The 15,681-nt window shown below is 46.5% G+C and overlaps 1 protein-coding gene across 4 annotated transcripts in view; it reads right to left on the reverse strand.

The window, feature by feature from the left end:
* Positions 1-15,681, reverse strand: part of LOC106612871 (tripartite motif-containing protein 3) — a 42,629-nt gene that overhangs the window by 16,944 nt on the left and 10,004 nt on the right. For 2 of the 4 annotated variants that reach the window (XM_045724528.1, XM_045724529.1), the window contains exons 2-7: positions 13,802-14,150; positions 6,877-7,055; positions 4,148-4,388; positions 3,481-3,632; positions 995-1,175; positions 354-524 (exon numbers count right to left, since the gene is read on the reverse strand). In XM_045724528.1, coding sequence (XP_045580484.1) covers positions 354-524; positions 995-1,175; positions 3,481-3,632; positions 4,148-4,388; positions 6,877-7,022 — 891 coding nt within the window. In that variant the 5' untranslated portion in view covers positions 7,023-7,055; positions 13,802-14,150. Of the gene's footprint in view, positions 1-353; positions 525-994; positions 1,176-3,480; positions 3,633-4,147; positions 4,389-6,714; positions 6,779-6,876; positions 7,056-13,801; positions 14,151-15,681 lie in introns of those variants that run through there. The other 2 variants (XM_045724527.1, XM_045724530.1) reach the window with 2 other exon arrangements.

Raw genomic sequence — 15,681 nt, forward strand, 5'->3', positions numbered from 1 at the left:
CTCATGGTTGTTGGTGATAAGGCCTACCACTGTTGTGTCATCAGCAAACTTAATGATGGTGTTGGAGTCGTGTTTGGCCAAGCTGTCGTGGGTGAACAGGGAATACAGGAGGGGACTAAGTACACACCCCTGAGGGGTCCCAGTGTTAAGGATCAGCGTGGCAGACATGTTGTTGCCTACTCTTACCACCTGGGGGCGGCCCGTCAGCATCCTTATGGCTTTGTCCCGAATGGCAACCTATTCTCTATATACTGTAGTGCACTTTTGACCAGGGCCCATTGGGAACATAGCCTTTATCATCATTGTATATGTATATATGTGAAACGAACAAACAAACTAATGTGTCCACAGACCTGTTCTGGGTAGGTGTGTCGGGCCAGGGCGCTGACCCTCTCCCCCATCTGTTTCTGGACCAGCAGAACCTCTGTAGCACTGCCATGGCTCAGAGCCTGCTCCGTAAAACTACTGCAGCTCTGGATGTTGTCCTTACCCTGCAGGAGAGAGGAGAGCTGGGCCTGGAGCACCTACAGACAGAGAGAAGAGGAGAGATGTTAAGAGAGGGAGGAGAGGAGGGAGGGATAGTCAGAGTCAGGGAGGAGAGGAGAGAGAAATAGTTGGAGAGGAGAGAGGGATAGTAAGAGTCAGGGAGGAGAGAGGGATCGTTGGAGAGGAGACAGGGATAGTAAGAGACAGGGAGGAGAGGAGACCGGGAGGAGGAGGAGAGAGAGAATGGTTGGTAGGTAGTCAAAAAGAGTGTGAAGAGAGGGAGAAAAAGAGGTAAGACCAAGAGAGAAAGAGAGGAGAGAGATAGTCATCCACAAAAGTAAGAGAGAGGTAGTTCTTCATAGACCATCACTGTGTCCCAAATGACCCCCTATTCCCTATATAGTGCCCTACTTTTGACCAGAGCCTTATGGGCCCTGGTCATAAATAGTGCATTGAATAGGACATAGGGTGCCATTTGGGACAGCAGATCTAATCCCGTTGCAGATACCTTCTGCTTGGTGCAGCAGATGTTCTCCAGGTCAGTGATGAGGGTGGTCTTCCTGAGGTGTAGCGCCCTCTCTAGCTCCTCAAAGGTACTGCTGATCTCTGTCACCGCCTCGTTCTTCCTGTCAGTCAGCTGCTTGGAGATCTCCCCTACCAGCTCTATAGCAGCCCTCAGCTGGGGCAGCCTGGGACAGGAAGAGGAAACAGTATACTGTCACTACCTCACACAGTCCAATCAAGTCTAACCAACGAGCATGAACAGAGGAACTGACTAAATGTGTATGCAATTTCTATCGATCTTCATGAGAAGCTGAAACCAGACACCGGAAAACTGCACTCCGGTCATTTATCATTGCACTTACCAAGACTTATGCAGTGTGTACATGGTCAATGTACTCAGAATAGGGCTGTAACAATCCTAATACCGTCCCTCATTACAGGCAGAGCAGTCTAGACCGTCCCTCATTACAGGCAGAGCAGTCTAGACCGTCCCTCATTACAGGCAGAGCAGTGTAGACCGTCCCTCATTACAGGCAGAGCAGTGTAGACCGTCCCTCATTACAGGCAGAGCAGTATAGACCGTCCCTCATTACAGGCAGAGCAGTCTAGACCGTCCCTCATTACAGACAGAGCAGTGTAGACCGTCCCTCATTACAGGCAGAGCAGTATAGACCGTCCCTCATTACAGGCAGAGCAGTCTAGACCGTCCCTCATTACAGGCAGAGCAGTGTAGACCGTCCCTCATTACAGGCAGAGCAGTATAGACCGTCCCTCATTACAGGCAGAGCAGTATAGACCGTCCCTCATTACAGGCAGAGCAGTCTAGACCGTTCCTCATTACAGGCAGAGCAGTCTAGACCGTCCCTCATTACAGGCAGAGGAGTCTAGACCGTCCCTCATTACAGGCAGAGGAGTATAGACCGTCCCTCATTACAGGCAGAGCAGTATAGACCGTCCCTCATTACAGACAGAGCAGTGTAGACCGTCCCTCATTACAGACAGAGCAGTGTAGACCGTCCCTCATTACAGACAGAGCAGTGTAGACCGTCCCTCATTACAGACAGAGCAGTGTAGACCGTCCCTCATTACAGGCAGAGCAGTATAGACCGTCCCTCATTACAGGCAGAGCAGTATAGACCGTCCCTCATTACAGGCAGAGCAGTATAGACCGTCCCTCATTACAGACAGAGCAGTATAGACCGTCCCTCATTACAGGCAGAGCAGTCTAGACCGTCCCTCATTACAGGCAGAGCAGTATAGACCGTTCCTCATTACAGGCAGAGCAGTCTAGACCGTCCCTCATTACAGGCAGAGCAGTCTAGACCGTCCCTCATTACAGGCAGAGCAGTGTTGACCGTCCCTCATTACAGGCAGAGCAGTATAGACCGTCCCTCATTACAGGCAGAGCAGTATAGACCGTCCATCATTACAGGCAGAGCAGTATAGACCGTCCCTCATTACAGGCAGAGCAGTCTAGACCGTCCCTCATTACAGGCAGAGCAGTATAGACCGTCCCTCATTACAGGCAGAGCAGTCTAGACCGTCCCTCATTACAGGCAGAGCAGTCTAGACCGTCCCTCATTACAGGCAGAGCAGTGTTGACCGTCCCTCATTACAGGCAGAGCAGTGTTGACCGTCCCTCATTACAGGCAGAGCAGTATAGACTGTCCCTCATTACAGGCAGAGCAGTCTAGACCGTCCCTCATTACAGGCAGAGCAGTCTAGACCGTCCCTCATTACAGGCAGAGCAGTCTAGACCGTCCCTCATTACAGGCAGAGCAGTATAGACCGTCCCTCATTACAGGCAGAGCAGTCTAGACCGTCCCTCATTACAGGCAGAGCAGTCTAGACCGTCCCTCATTACAGGCAGAGCAGTGTTGACCCTCCCCTCATTACAGGCAGAGCAGTGTAGACCGTCCCTCATTACAGGCAGAGCAGTATAGACCGTCCCTCATTACAGGCAGAGCAGTCTAGACCGTCCCTCATTACAGGCAGAGCAGTCTAGACCGTCCCTCATTACAGGCAGAGCAGTCTAGACCGTCCCTCATTACAGGCAGAGCAGTGTAGACCGTCCCTCATTACAGGCAGAGCAGTCTAGACCGTCCCTCATTACAGGCAGAGCAGTCTAGACCGTCCCTCATTACAGGCAGGGCAGTGTTGACCGTCCCTCATTACAGGCAGAGCAGTGTTGACCGTCCCTCATTACAGGCAGAGCAGTGTTGACCGTCCCTCATTACAGGCAGAGCAGTATAGACCGTCCCTCATTACAGGCAGAGCAGTCTAGACCGTCCCTCATTACAGGCAGAGCAGTCTAGACCGTCCCTCATTACAGGCAGAGAGGTCTAGACCGTCCCTCATTACAGGCAGAGCAGTATAGACCGTCCCTCATTACAGGCAGAGGAGTCTAGACCGTCCCTCATTACAGGCAGAGCAGTCTAGACCGTCCCTCATTACAGGCAGAGCAGTCTAGACCGGTTTTCCATCCAGTACCTGTTGCGTATGGCGTCCAGCTGGGTCTTCAGGGCTGCTTTCTGTTGCTCCAAGACATCTCTCAGTGGGACAGTCACATGTTCCCTGTGCTCTCCCTCAGTACACTCCAGACACATGGCAGTCTCACACGACTCGCAGTAGAACTCCATCACCTACAGGGGGCGCAGGGGAGCAACACACAGCTCAACTCGCATGATGACTCACCATAGACCAGGCAGGTTCATACAGTGACAAGGTCAAACATGGATACGTTTGCTCAATGTTTAGGGGCTTGTAAATGTGGTGAATCCACACTCCTGAACAATACTCTCACTTCAATAGAAAACTGGCAAGGTCGGCCCTCAGTCCTTTTTCCTTCAAGTCAGATGTGATTTAGCTAGTCCATGGCCCATATCCACAAAGCGACTCAAAGTAGGAGTGATGATTTAGGATCCGTTTAGCCTTTTAGATCATAATGAATGAGATTATATGGACAGATCCTAGATCAGTACTCTTACTCGTTCCAGATCTAAAATCAGTTGTGTTCACTATCAGTCAGTGACACCAATGTATCATCAATTAGATGCCAGACTGAAGCCGACCTTTCCCGCTTTGTTGGGGCAGGAGAGTTGCAGCAGAGGGGCAGTAGAGGGGTAGATGGGGCAGTAGAGGGGTAATAGAAGCCTACCTTGCCCTCGTGGTTTGGGCAGGAGAGTGGCTGGCAGGCGGCAGCAGCACTGACTGACTCCAGCACACTGCAGGCCTCTGGAGGAGAACACTCTGGGTCCCTCTGCAGCACCTCCATCAGGTTGGTTATGAAGAAGTTGTTCTGCAGCGCGGCCACGCCCTTCTCTGGCAGGATGGAAGTCTGACGACACACTGGACACGATAGTGTCAGAGACTGAGGGGGGATGTAGTTCTGTAGGCATCTGGAAAAGACAGGAGAGAACAACAGGGATGGCTTGTTATAAACCATGTCAAGTTGATGGTTATGGTTCATTACATTTAGACAAATGTCAACCCTTTCAACAATTGGCGCCAATACAAAGCATCAAGTCAAGGATCTTATAACAGTGCAGCCTACTACAGGCAGTGCATGTAATATGCCTGCTCAGTAGGCCAGTAGCCTTTCCTGAAGATGATGTGAACAGAACAGACAGGGCAGAGGACAGTGCAGAGGACAGTGCAGAGGACAGTGCAGACGTCAGCGAGCTGTGTCAGGCAATATGGAGAGCGCAGAGCAGAGCTCGCTCAGGCAGATGAGGGCATTCCTGTCAAGTGAGGGTAGCAGGGGTGGAAAGAGCTGCTAGCTGGCAGCATCACTGTGGACTGTGCCAACTCCTCTGTGTTCTCCCTTCGGTCACCTCTCTTCCTCCATCTCTCTCTGTCTCTCCAGGTGAAGAGGGGCGTGTGGTCCCTCCTCCCCCTGTGAATGTCTGGTGAGATGGGTGAAACAGCAGTACTGAGGCACCCTCAGGAGAATGCACCCTGCTCTCCCTCCACCAGGCCTGGAGAGGCTGCCTGTCACCTTAAGTCACAGGGAAGCCAAGCTGCTAAGGAGATCCCTAGCATACAGTACCAGTACCCTCTCTGACTTTATGCTGTAACACATATGACTCTCTCATGACTTTATGCTGTAACACATATTTGACTCTCATGACTTTATGCTGTAAGAATTCTCTCTCTCAAACCATTACCTTGTGCCCTGACCTAGTTCAACAACTCATTATTGCATACCCGAGAGAATACTATAGACATCAAGAAAGCCAGTCAGTTGATTATTGACAAGTTTTTCCAACACTTTTGATAAACAGGGCAAAATAGAAAACAGTTAGGATCAGCTTGATCTTCCCCTTTAAATAAAGGACGAACCATGGCTGCCTTCCAAGCAATGGGAAGCTCCCCAGAAAGGAGAGACAGACTTGGCGATAATAGGGGCAGCAACCTTAAAGAAGAAATGGTCTGACCCAGATGTTTTTTGGGGTCAAGTTTAAGGAGCTCCTTTAGCACCACTGACTCAGTGACTGCCTGCAGGGAGAAACTTTGTAGCGGGGCAGGGGAAAAAGAGGGAGAAGCATCGGGGATAGTCGCATTAGAAGGGGTGGGAGATGAGGAAATGTTGGATGGGCAAGGAGGCATGGCTGAGTCAAATAGGAATCCTGACTTAATAGCATGGTATTCGTTCACTGTAATAGCTACTGTAAATTGGACAGTGCAGTTAGATTAACAAAAATGTAAGTTTTCTGCCAATATCAGATATGTCTATGTCCTGGGAAATGTTCTTATTACTTCCAACCTCATACTAGTCGTATTAGCCTACGTTAGCTCAACCGTCCCGTGGACGGGACACCGATCCCGAAGAAGTTTTAACAGACTTGCCTAGTTAAATAAAGGTTCAATTAAAAAAATGTAATTCCACAACTAGTCAACTTTATTCCACACATCTGACTTCCCCTTTACCTCATGAGCAACCAGTAGCCTAAACATTACCCCATTTCGAGTTTATTTGTCACGTCCATTTTGCTGTAACGGTGCTCCCAGTTTGTTATAACCAATTCATTGATGTGATTATGATATGCTATAGGTCAGGCCCTATTGGTCACATGCATGGGATGCATACATGTGTCACATAAAGAGAGCAAGGGTTGAGGGAACAGGGGATGTTTTTCCTAAACAAATGAGGGATTTCAGTAACGTAACTTTTCAGTTAGAATTGGCCTCTAATTATGTTGCAGCTTCAGCAACACGGACAGTGCGATAAACACTGTGGTGGTCGCTACAGCAAGGAGAGAGAGACAACGGGTGCTAGTCCCACAGTCACTGTCTGTCTATTTCTTTTCTATCTATTTTTTAACACAGTGCACGCAGCAAGTCTGAGCCAGGCCCAGTGCAATCAAATCAACTGCTGGTCAGACTCCCTCTAGTCATTTGTGTGTCTTAATTATTTAATCAAACTGTGTGCTTAAAGGACAAGCTCAGTGAATATAGTGGATTTGATTAAAACAAATAGTATACATACATACATACATACATACATACATACATACATACATACATACATACATACATACATACATACATACATACATACATACATACATACATACATACATACATACATACATACATACATACATACATACATACATACATACATACATACATACATACATACATACATATATATACACAGGGCAGGACAGGACTTTAGGGTTGTGGTAGTGGTTAGGTGTAGGGTGTATGGTAGAGACTTACTTCTCACAGAAGGTGTGTAGGCAGGGCAGGACTTTAGGGTTGTGATAGTGGTTAGGTGTAGGGTGTATGGTAGAGACTTACTTCTCACAGAAGGTGTGTAGGCAGGGCAGGACTTTAGGGTTGTGATAGTGGTTAGGTGTAGGGTGTATGGTAGAGACTTACTTCTCACAGAAGGTGTGTAGGCAGGGCAGGACTTTAGGGTTGTGGTAGTGGTCCAGACAGATGCTGCAGACCAGGAACTGTTTGTCTATCTGCCGGACCACTGGGCTGGTGCTGCCCGTCTCACGCTTCGCCATGGTGACAGACATTCACAGGGAGAGGGAGCACAAGCACCTCTTCACCTGGAGAGAGAGAGCGAGATGAGCGGGTGAGAGCACTGACACACAAGCTGTGTTACGAATTCAGACTCTTTTCCCTAGAGTGTATCCTTGCTTAATTTTCTTCATATTGTCGAGACATTGGATTGGTGAAAGCATTGGCTAGAGGGAGTTTACACCACTTTTCAAGTTAATTCCCTTTAAATCCATGACAGAGAGTGAATTAATAGAGAATCAGAATACAACTATGGAGAAAGAGGAGGCCCCAGCTGACCATAGGAAGGGAGAACAGGATCACTACCAGTTCATGGCGTCACAGCAGGAAGAGGGCGTCGTGTCATCGTATAGAAGAATGACTTGATGTCAAGAAACATTGGCATCTTCATCAGGAGACAAAGTAAAGGGTGCTCTCCTAGTTTATCCAACCCTATCATATAAACACAGATGATCCCTTATATGGACCAGCTACACTAGTGGCCGCTCTAACAATGAAAATAAATGTATTTAAAAATGGAAGGCAGTACGGAGGAGGCAAAATCAGGTGGGACTATTCTAGCCAATGAGAGGGTATACGTGTGTGAACAATGGTCACAACGGTTTCCACTAGTTACCACAGCCACAAAGTCAAATTGTCTCTTGTAAAAATTCATGAGAAGAAAAATGTGCTTTTTGGTTTTAATTTAAGGGTAGGATTAGGCATAAGGTTAGCAGTGTGGTTAGGGTTAGGTTTAAAATCACATTTTAAGAAGATACATTGTAGAAATAGGTGGGTTTAAGACTTTGTGGCTGTGGTAACTAGCGACGACTAAGCACAATTCTGATTTAACACCTCATACGTTTTTGTCAAGGTTGCCAAGATGTCACGCGTCCTACTTCTATTCGTACACTCGTAACAACCTAATCATTATGAAACTTCTATTCCATCAAATAAGCCACAAGTCGCAAATAAGCCATTCAATATTTTTGACACAATCTCATGAACAAGGCAGATAACCCACTGTTCCCCGGTCGGTCATCATTGCAGATAAGAATTTGTTCTTAACTGACTTGCCTAGTTACATGAAGGTTACATTTTTGAAAAATAACACATTTATACACTCCTCGCTTGGTGAGTGTAAAAAATGAAAAAACGCCACCTGCTGGAGAAGACACATTTTGGGCCCAGTTATCCCTCTTCCAGACAGTCTCTTTGTCCTCCTCTCCACAAACAGACTCCAGCTCCCTCAGGGGGACTAAGGTAATAACTAAGGTAATATTACTGAACTGCTTCATGACTTAATGACTGGGGAGACAATTGGATCCATGTGATTACGACTGCAGGGCCACAGGGCCACAGGGCTCAGCTCAAAGACAATCGAATTATGCACACCAGCAGCAGCAGTCATACATTCATCCCCCAGTGTGAGGAAATTAACAATTTCACTCAAACTCAGAGGTGTGTGTTACAGAGGTAACAATAGAACATGCCTAAGTCCAAAATGGTACCATAATCCCTTTATAGTGCACTACTTTTGATCAGGTCCTATTGCACTATGTAGGGAATATGGTGCCATTTCGAACACTAACCATTAACTTCATTTTTTGTATTTGTATATGACATTTTTAGAGTATAGTAAAATGACAAATCAGTAGTTTTGGCAGGCCAACAGACAGTAATGATGTTGATAGGAGCTGGCATTACAGAGCTGGCATTACAATGATTTGTATCAGTGGGTCAACTCCAGATTAACAGTGTAGAGATGCCATGCTGTACTGTCTATATGAACACAGATTAACAGTGTAGAGATGCCATGATGATGACATGCTGTACATCTGTCATATAGAACACAGATTAACCCCTACATCATGTAAAATGGGGCCGGAGAAGAAGACTGACATTCTACGTGTCCCCAACCGATTGTGGGGTTTTTTCAGTTTATTTCGTTGTTTGTAACTTATTTTGTACATAATGTTGCCGCTACCGTCTCTTGTGACCAAAAATAATTTCTGGACATCAGGACTGTGATTACTCACCACGGACTGGCAGAATCCTTTTTTTCCTTTAAAGAGTCTGACGAGCCCAATGCGAATGATAGATATACTGCTTCTCGGGAACAGGCCCAGATCCCCGGGATTTGCATGAAGAGGGGGCGTAGAAAATCTTATGCTTCACGGAGTCGTGGCTGAACGACGACACTATCAACATACAGCTGGCTGATTATACACTGTACCGGCAGGATACAACAGTGACGTCTTGTAAGACAAGGGATGGCAGACTATGTATTTTTGTAAATAACAGCTGGTGCACGACATCTAAGGAAGTCTCGAGCTATTGCTCGCCTGAGGTAGAGTATCTCATGATAAGCTGTAGACCATACTATCTACCTAGAGAGTTTCTCTGTATTTTTCGCAGTTGTTTACATACCTCCACAGACTGAGGCTGGCACGAAGATAGCATTGAATGAGCTGTATTCCTCCATAAGCAAACAAGAAAACGCTCACCCAGAGGCGGCATTCCTAGTAGCCGGGGACTTTAATGCAGGAAAACTTAAATCCATTTTACCAAATTTCTATCAGCATCAGGACGAAAACTCTGGACCACCTTTACTCCACACACAGAGACACATACAAAGCTCTCCCTCGCCCTCCATTTGGCAAATCTGACCATAATCCTATTCTCCTGATTCCTGCTTCCTGCTTACAAGCAACAATTTAAGCAGGAAGCACTAGATCAATAAAAAAAGTGGTCAGATGAAGCAGATGCTAAGCTATAGTACTGTTTTGCTAGCACAGACTGGAATATCTTCCGGGATTCCTCCGATGGCACTGAGGAGAACACCACATCAGTCATTGGCTTCATCAATAAGTGCATCGTTGACGTCGTCCCCACAGTGACCGTATGTACATACCCCAACCAGAAGCCATGGATTACAGGCAACATCCGCACTGAGCTAATGACTAGAGCTGCCGTTTCAAGGAGCGGGACACTAACCCGGACGCTTATAAGAAATCCGGCTATGCCCTCCGAAGAACCATCAAACTAGCAAAGCGTTAATACAGGACTAAGATCGAATTGTACTACACCGACTGACGCTCTTCGGATGTTGCAGGGCTTGCAAACCATTAACGACTACAAAGGGAGGCACAGCCAAGAGCTGCCCAGTGACACGAGCCTACCAGACGAGTTAAACTACTTCTATGCTTGCTTCGAGGAAAATAAAACTGAAACATGCATGAGAGCACCAGCTGTTCCGGAAGACTGTGTGATCACGCAGCCGATGTGAATAAGACCTTTAAACAGGTCAACATTCGCAAGGCCGCAGGGCCAGATGGATTAACAGGACATGTACTTCGAGCATGCGCTGACCAACTGGCAAGTGTCTTCACTGACATTTTCCACCTCTCCCTGTCCGAGTCTGTAATACCAACATGTTTTAAGCAGACCACCACAGTGCCTGTGCCCAAGAACACTAAGGTAACCTGACTAAATGACTACCAACCCGTAGTACTCACGTCTGTAGCCATGAAGTGTTTTGAAAGGCTGGTCATGGCTCACAACACCATTATTCCAGAAACCCTAGACCCACTCCAATTTGCATTCCGCCCCAACAGATCCACAGATGATGCAATCTCTATTGCACTCCACACTGCCCTTTCCCACCTGGGCAAAATGAAAACCTATGTGAGAATGCTATTCATTGACTACAACTCAGCGTTCAACACCCTAGTGCCCTCAAAGCTCATCAATAAGCTAAGGACACTGGGACTAAACACCTCCCTCTGCATCTGGATCCTGGACTTCCTGACGGGCCGCCCCAAGGTGGTAAGGGTAAGTAACAACACATCCGCCACACTAATCCTCAACACAGGGGCCCCTCAGGGGTGCGTGCTCAGTCCCCTCCTGTACTCCTTGTTTCCTCATGACTGCATGGCCAGGCATGACTCCAACACCACATTAAGTTTGCTGATGACACAACAGTCGTAGGCCTGATCACTGACAACGACAAGACAGCCTATAGGGAGGAGGTCAAAGACCTGGCAGTGTGGTGCCAGGACAACAACCTCTCCCTCAATGTGATCAAGACAAAGGAGATGATTGTGGACCGAGCACGCCCCCATTCTCATTGACGGGGCTACAATGGAGCAGGTTGAGAGCATCAAGTTCCTTGGCGTCTACATCACCATCAAACTAACATGGTCCAAGCACATCAAGACAGTCGTGAAGAGGGCATGACAAAACCTATTCCCCCTCAGGAGACTGAAAAGATTTGGCATGGGTCCTCAGATCCTCAAAAGGTTTTACAGCTGCACCATCGAGAGCATCCTGACTGGTATGGCAACTGCTCGGCCTCCGACCGCAAGGCACTACAGAGGGTAGTGCGAACGGCCCAGTACATCACTGTGGCCAAGCTTCCTGCCATCCAGGACCTCTGTACCAGGTGGTGTCAGAGGAAGGCCCTAAAGAAAGACTCCAGCTACCCTAGTCATAGACTGTTCTCTCTGCTACCACACGGCAAGCAGTACCGGAGCACCAAGTCTAGGTCCAAGAGGCTTATAAAACAGCTTCTACCCCCAAGCCATAAGACTCCTGAACATCTAACCAAATAGCTACCCAGACTATTTGCATTGTCCCCCTCTTTTACACCACTGCTACTCTCTGTTGTTATCATCTATGCAGTCACTTTAATAACTCTACCTACATGTACATATTACCTCAACTAACCAGTGCCCCTGCACATTGACTCTGTACCCCCCTGTATATAGTCCCGCTATGGTTATTTTACTGCTGCTCTTTAACTACTTGTTAGTTTTATTTCTTATTCTTATCCGTATTTTTGTAAACTGCATTGTTGGTTAGGGTCTCGTAAGTAAGCATTTCACTGTAAGGTCTACACCTGTTGTATTCGGCGCATGTGATTAATACAATTTGATTTGACATCACCAACATCCTGCCATGAAGTGGTAACTATTAGTGACAATTGTACATCGATATACTGCTCTAACATGGTCAATGCACATTCACTAATCAAGCAGCTGTTTCTCACAATCTGTAGATACCTCATATTAGCCTATATATAACATGTTTTGGGTTGGCTACTTGTTAGATGCTGTATGGTCTTTGTCTTCTGAGAGCCAGCCCATAGAGTTATTTATTATTATTATTATTATTATTATTATTATTATTATAATGCTTAGAGCCACTGAGCCAGGCTATAGGCCTTGTCTGTATTCAGGCAGGCAAGCTGTATTCTCAGGAGCAGGACAGAGCAGAGCCTGAGCCACAGCATGGCCTGGAGCAGATCATTGTGACACCAGCCACGTGCCACTCTGAGGCCCTGATACAGATAGGCCTTATTATAGATGCTGCAGAGAGGAAAGAGGAAGGCTTGCTACTATCAACCCAGTGCTACAACACACTGCTACTACCACCCACAGCCCTACCCACAGCTTCATCAGACCCAGTGCTACAGTACTACTGTAACACATATCAGCCCAGTGTCCCCCACTAGCCACACTCCCACCCCAAGCTCCACATCCACCCACTAGCTGCAAAACTTTCCATAACCTTGACACTTCATTTTAGCATCATATGTAAAATCTTTGTCTTATTCTTCTAAGTTTGTTCTATTATTCTTCTATATTAGGTTTGGTAATAAATATGTCTTTATGCAGTAGCACTCATAAGCTATTTGTTAAAGTTATGTCATCCACGGTTAGGCCCTATTCTCAGAAGTTTTATATTCTACTGTAACATGAAATAGCAAATCCTTTTATGACTCACTAGACTCTTAGATGATATAACCTGTTATGCAGTGTTGATTGTCTTCTCTGCACAATATGAACACAAATACATTTTTGTCAGTAACACCTAAGATTATGTATAGATCATGTTTAAAACAAGCAGGTTGAAATGACTTTTGAAATGATGTTACAACACTGATATTTGTGTTGCCTACACAAAGAGCCCATAGCAGGTATTCATAAACTGCATCTCAAATGGTACCCTATTCCATATACAGTGCACTACTTCTGACCAGGCCCCATAGAGTGCCATTTGGGACTCAGCATGACCGTGTGATACAACTTGGCAGGTTCCCATGGCTAGAAAGCAGTATGAAACAAAAGAACACCGGCCTTAAATCTGTGGGGATTTATCAGGATCAGGCCTGATAAGAGAACAATGTCCACACTGTCTAAAATAACGTATTAACGGAGGGCAGGAAATACTGCATCACAACTCTATCCTCTTAACCTTCTACATTCTTACAAAAAAAAATGGTATTTTATGGGTTCTCCTATTTGGGATAGGCAAATAACCCTTTTAGGTTCTATCTAAGAATGTAACCACAAACAGCCAATTCTGGAGAAAATATGATGCGTTAAAAAAGGAAATATGGTAGCTTGTGTTAATATCATGGTACATAGTTTCAGGCCATGCCTGTGAATTACTTAGATAAAAACGAATCCAGAGAATGGAATACAGAGACAGGGGGAAACTCCCTGACATGTGAGAAACATCAACCCATAGATATCCTAGAATTCACTAGAGTGGATGATGTCATAGACTTGCATTTTTAGTCATGTTGCTAGGAAGCCAATTTCCCCTCTAATGAATTATAGGATCTCTATTCGCTATGCTTCAACCTTCACTTCTTCACCACCACAGCCCTGTACAACTAACCCAGAGAATGAATGTGAATACAAGCCTGTGTTATTCTGTTGAGCTAATGCATATGCATTAGCTTGAGGAGGAAATGCAAGTCTTCCCTTAGAGAGAAACATCCACTCACCTTTCACATATTCACCACCACCACAGCCTGTAGGCTATCTGCCCTCAGTCTGGACTCATCTTTCATGTGCTGGGCTTGGCTGAGGCTCAGTCGGTAATCTCTCCTCAGAGACACTTCAATTCAACTGATCACTCAATCTCCTCTCCTCTCCTCTGATGGAGCAGAACACCAGCAGACCACTCTGTTCACAAACAGACCACAATGAACGCTGGGATTCCCTCCTTCTTTACCCCCTCTTTCTGTCCTTCCTCCTGGCTGTCGTTTTCTCTCTCCTCTGATCACTTGACACAGTACAGTTTCACTGTAGCTACAGCCAGTTAGCTCCTGTCTCTGTTGTGTTGTTCTGGTGCTGAAAGAGGAAGGAGAAAATATAGGAAACCTTAAAATGGCACTCCCCAAATTCCTCCCTGGTTCCTTCCCCTGTACTGCCTCCTGCCTGACTCCCAGCTGGTCCAGAGGAGAGCGGAATACCAGTAGCTCTGAGAGGCCTGCCTGCAAGTAACATTAGTATAGTGGTAAGGAGCTTCTATACACACAGAAAGAGTAGATGAGCTAGCTTCTAGACAGAGAAATACGCAGGGAGCTAGCTTCTACACAGAGCGAGAGAGAGAGAGAGAGAAATGTGCAGGGAGCTAGCTTCTACAGAGAGAGAGAGAAATACGCAGGGAGCTAGCTTCTACAGAGAGAGATAAATATGCAGGGAGCTAGCTTCTACAGAGAGAGAGAGAGAAATACGCAGGGAACTAACTTCTACAGAGAGAGAGAGAGAGAGAAATATGCAGGGAACTAACTTCTACAGAGAGAGAGAGAAATATGCAGGGAACTAACTTCTACAGAGAGAGAGAAAGAGAGAAATATGCAGGGAGCTAGCTTCTACAGAGAGAGAAATGCGCAGGGAGCTAGCTTCTACAGAGAGAGAGAGAGAGAAATACGCAGGGAGCTAACTTCTACAAAAAGAGAGAAATATGCAGGGAGCTAGCTTCTACAGAGAGAGAAATGCGCAGGGAGCTAGCTTCTACAGAGAGATAAATGCGCAGGGAGCTAGCTTCTACAGAGAGAGAGAGAGAAATACGCAGGGGGCTCACTTCTACAGCGAGAGAAATACGCAGGGAGCTAACTTCTACAGAGAGAGAAATGCGCAGGGAGCTAGCTTCTACAGCGAGAGAAATACGCAGGGAGCTAACTTCTACAGAGAGAGAAATGCGCAGGGAGCTAGCTTCTACAGAGAGAGAGAGAAATGCGCAGGGAGCTAGCTTCTACAGAGAGAGAGAAATACGCAGGGAGCTAGCTTCTACAGAGAGAGAGAGAGAAATACGCAGGGGGCTAACTTCTACAGAGAGAGAGAGAGAGAGAGAAATATGCAGGGAGCTAGCTTCTACAGAGAGAGAAATGCGCAGGGAGCTAGCTTCTACACAAAGAGAGAGAAATACACAGGGAGCTAGCTTCTACAGAGAGAGAGAAATACGCAGGGAGCTAGCTTCTACAGAGAGAGAGAGAGAGAGAGAGAAATACGCAGGGAGCTAGCTTCTACAAAGCGAGAGAGAGAGAAATACGTAGGGAGCTAGCTTCTACAAAGCGAGAGAGAGAAATACGTAGGGAGCTAGCTTCTACAAAGCGAGAGAGAGAAATACGTAGGGAGCTAGCTTCTAGAGAGAGAAATACGTAGGGAGCTAGCTTCTAGAGAGAGAGAGAGAGAGAGAGAGAGAGAGAGAGAGAGAGAGAGAGAGAGAGAGAGAGAGAAATACACAGGGAGCTAGCTTCTACAGAGAGAGAGAGAAATACACAGGGAGCTAGTTTCTATACAGAGAGAGAGAGAGAGAAATACGCAGGGAGCTAGCTTCTATACAGAGAGAGAGAAATATGCAGGGAGCTAACTTCTA

The sequence above is a fragment of the Salmo salar genome, chromosome ssa09 (assembly GCF_905237065.1).
Source record: "Salmo salar chromosome ssa09, Ssal_v3.1, whole genome shotgun sequence".
In the NCBI taxonomy this organism is placed as follows: Eukaryota; Metazoa; Chordata; class Actinopteri; order Salmoniformes; family Salmonidae; genus Salmo; species Salmo salar.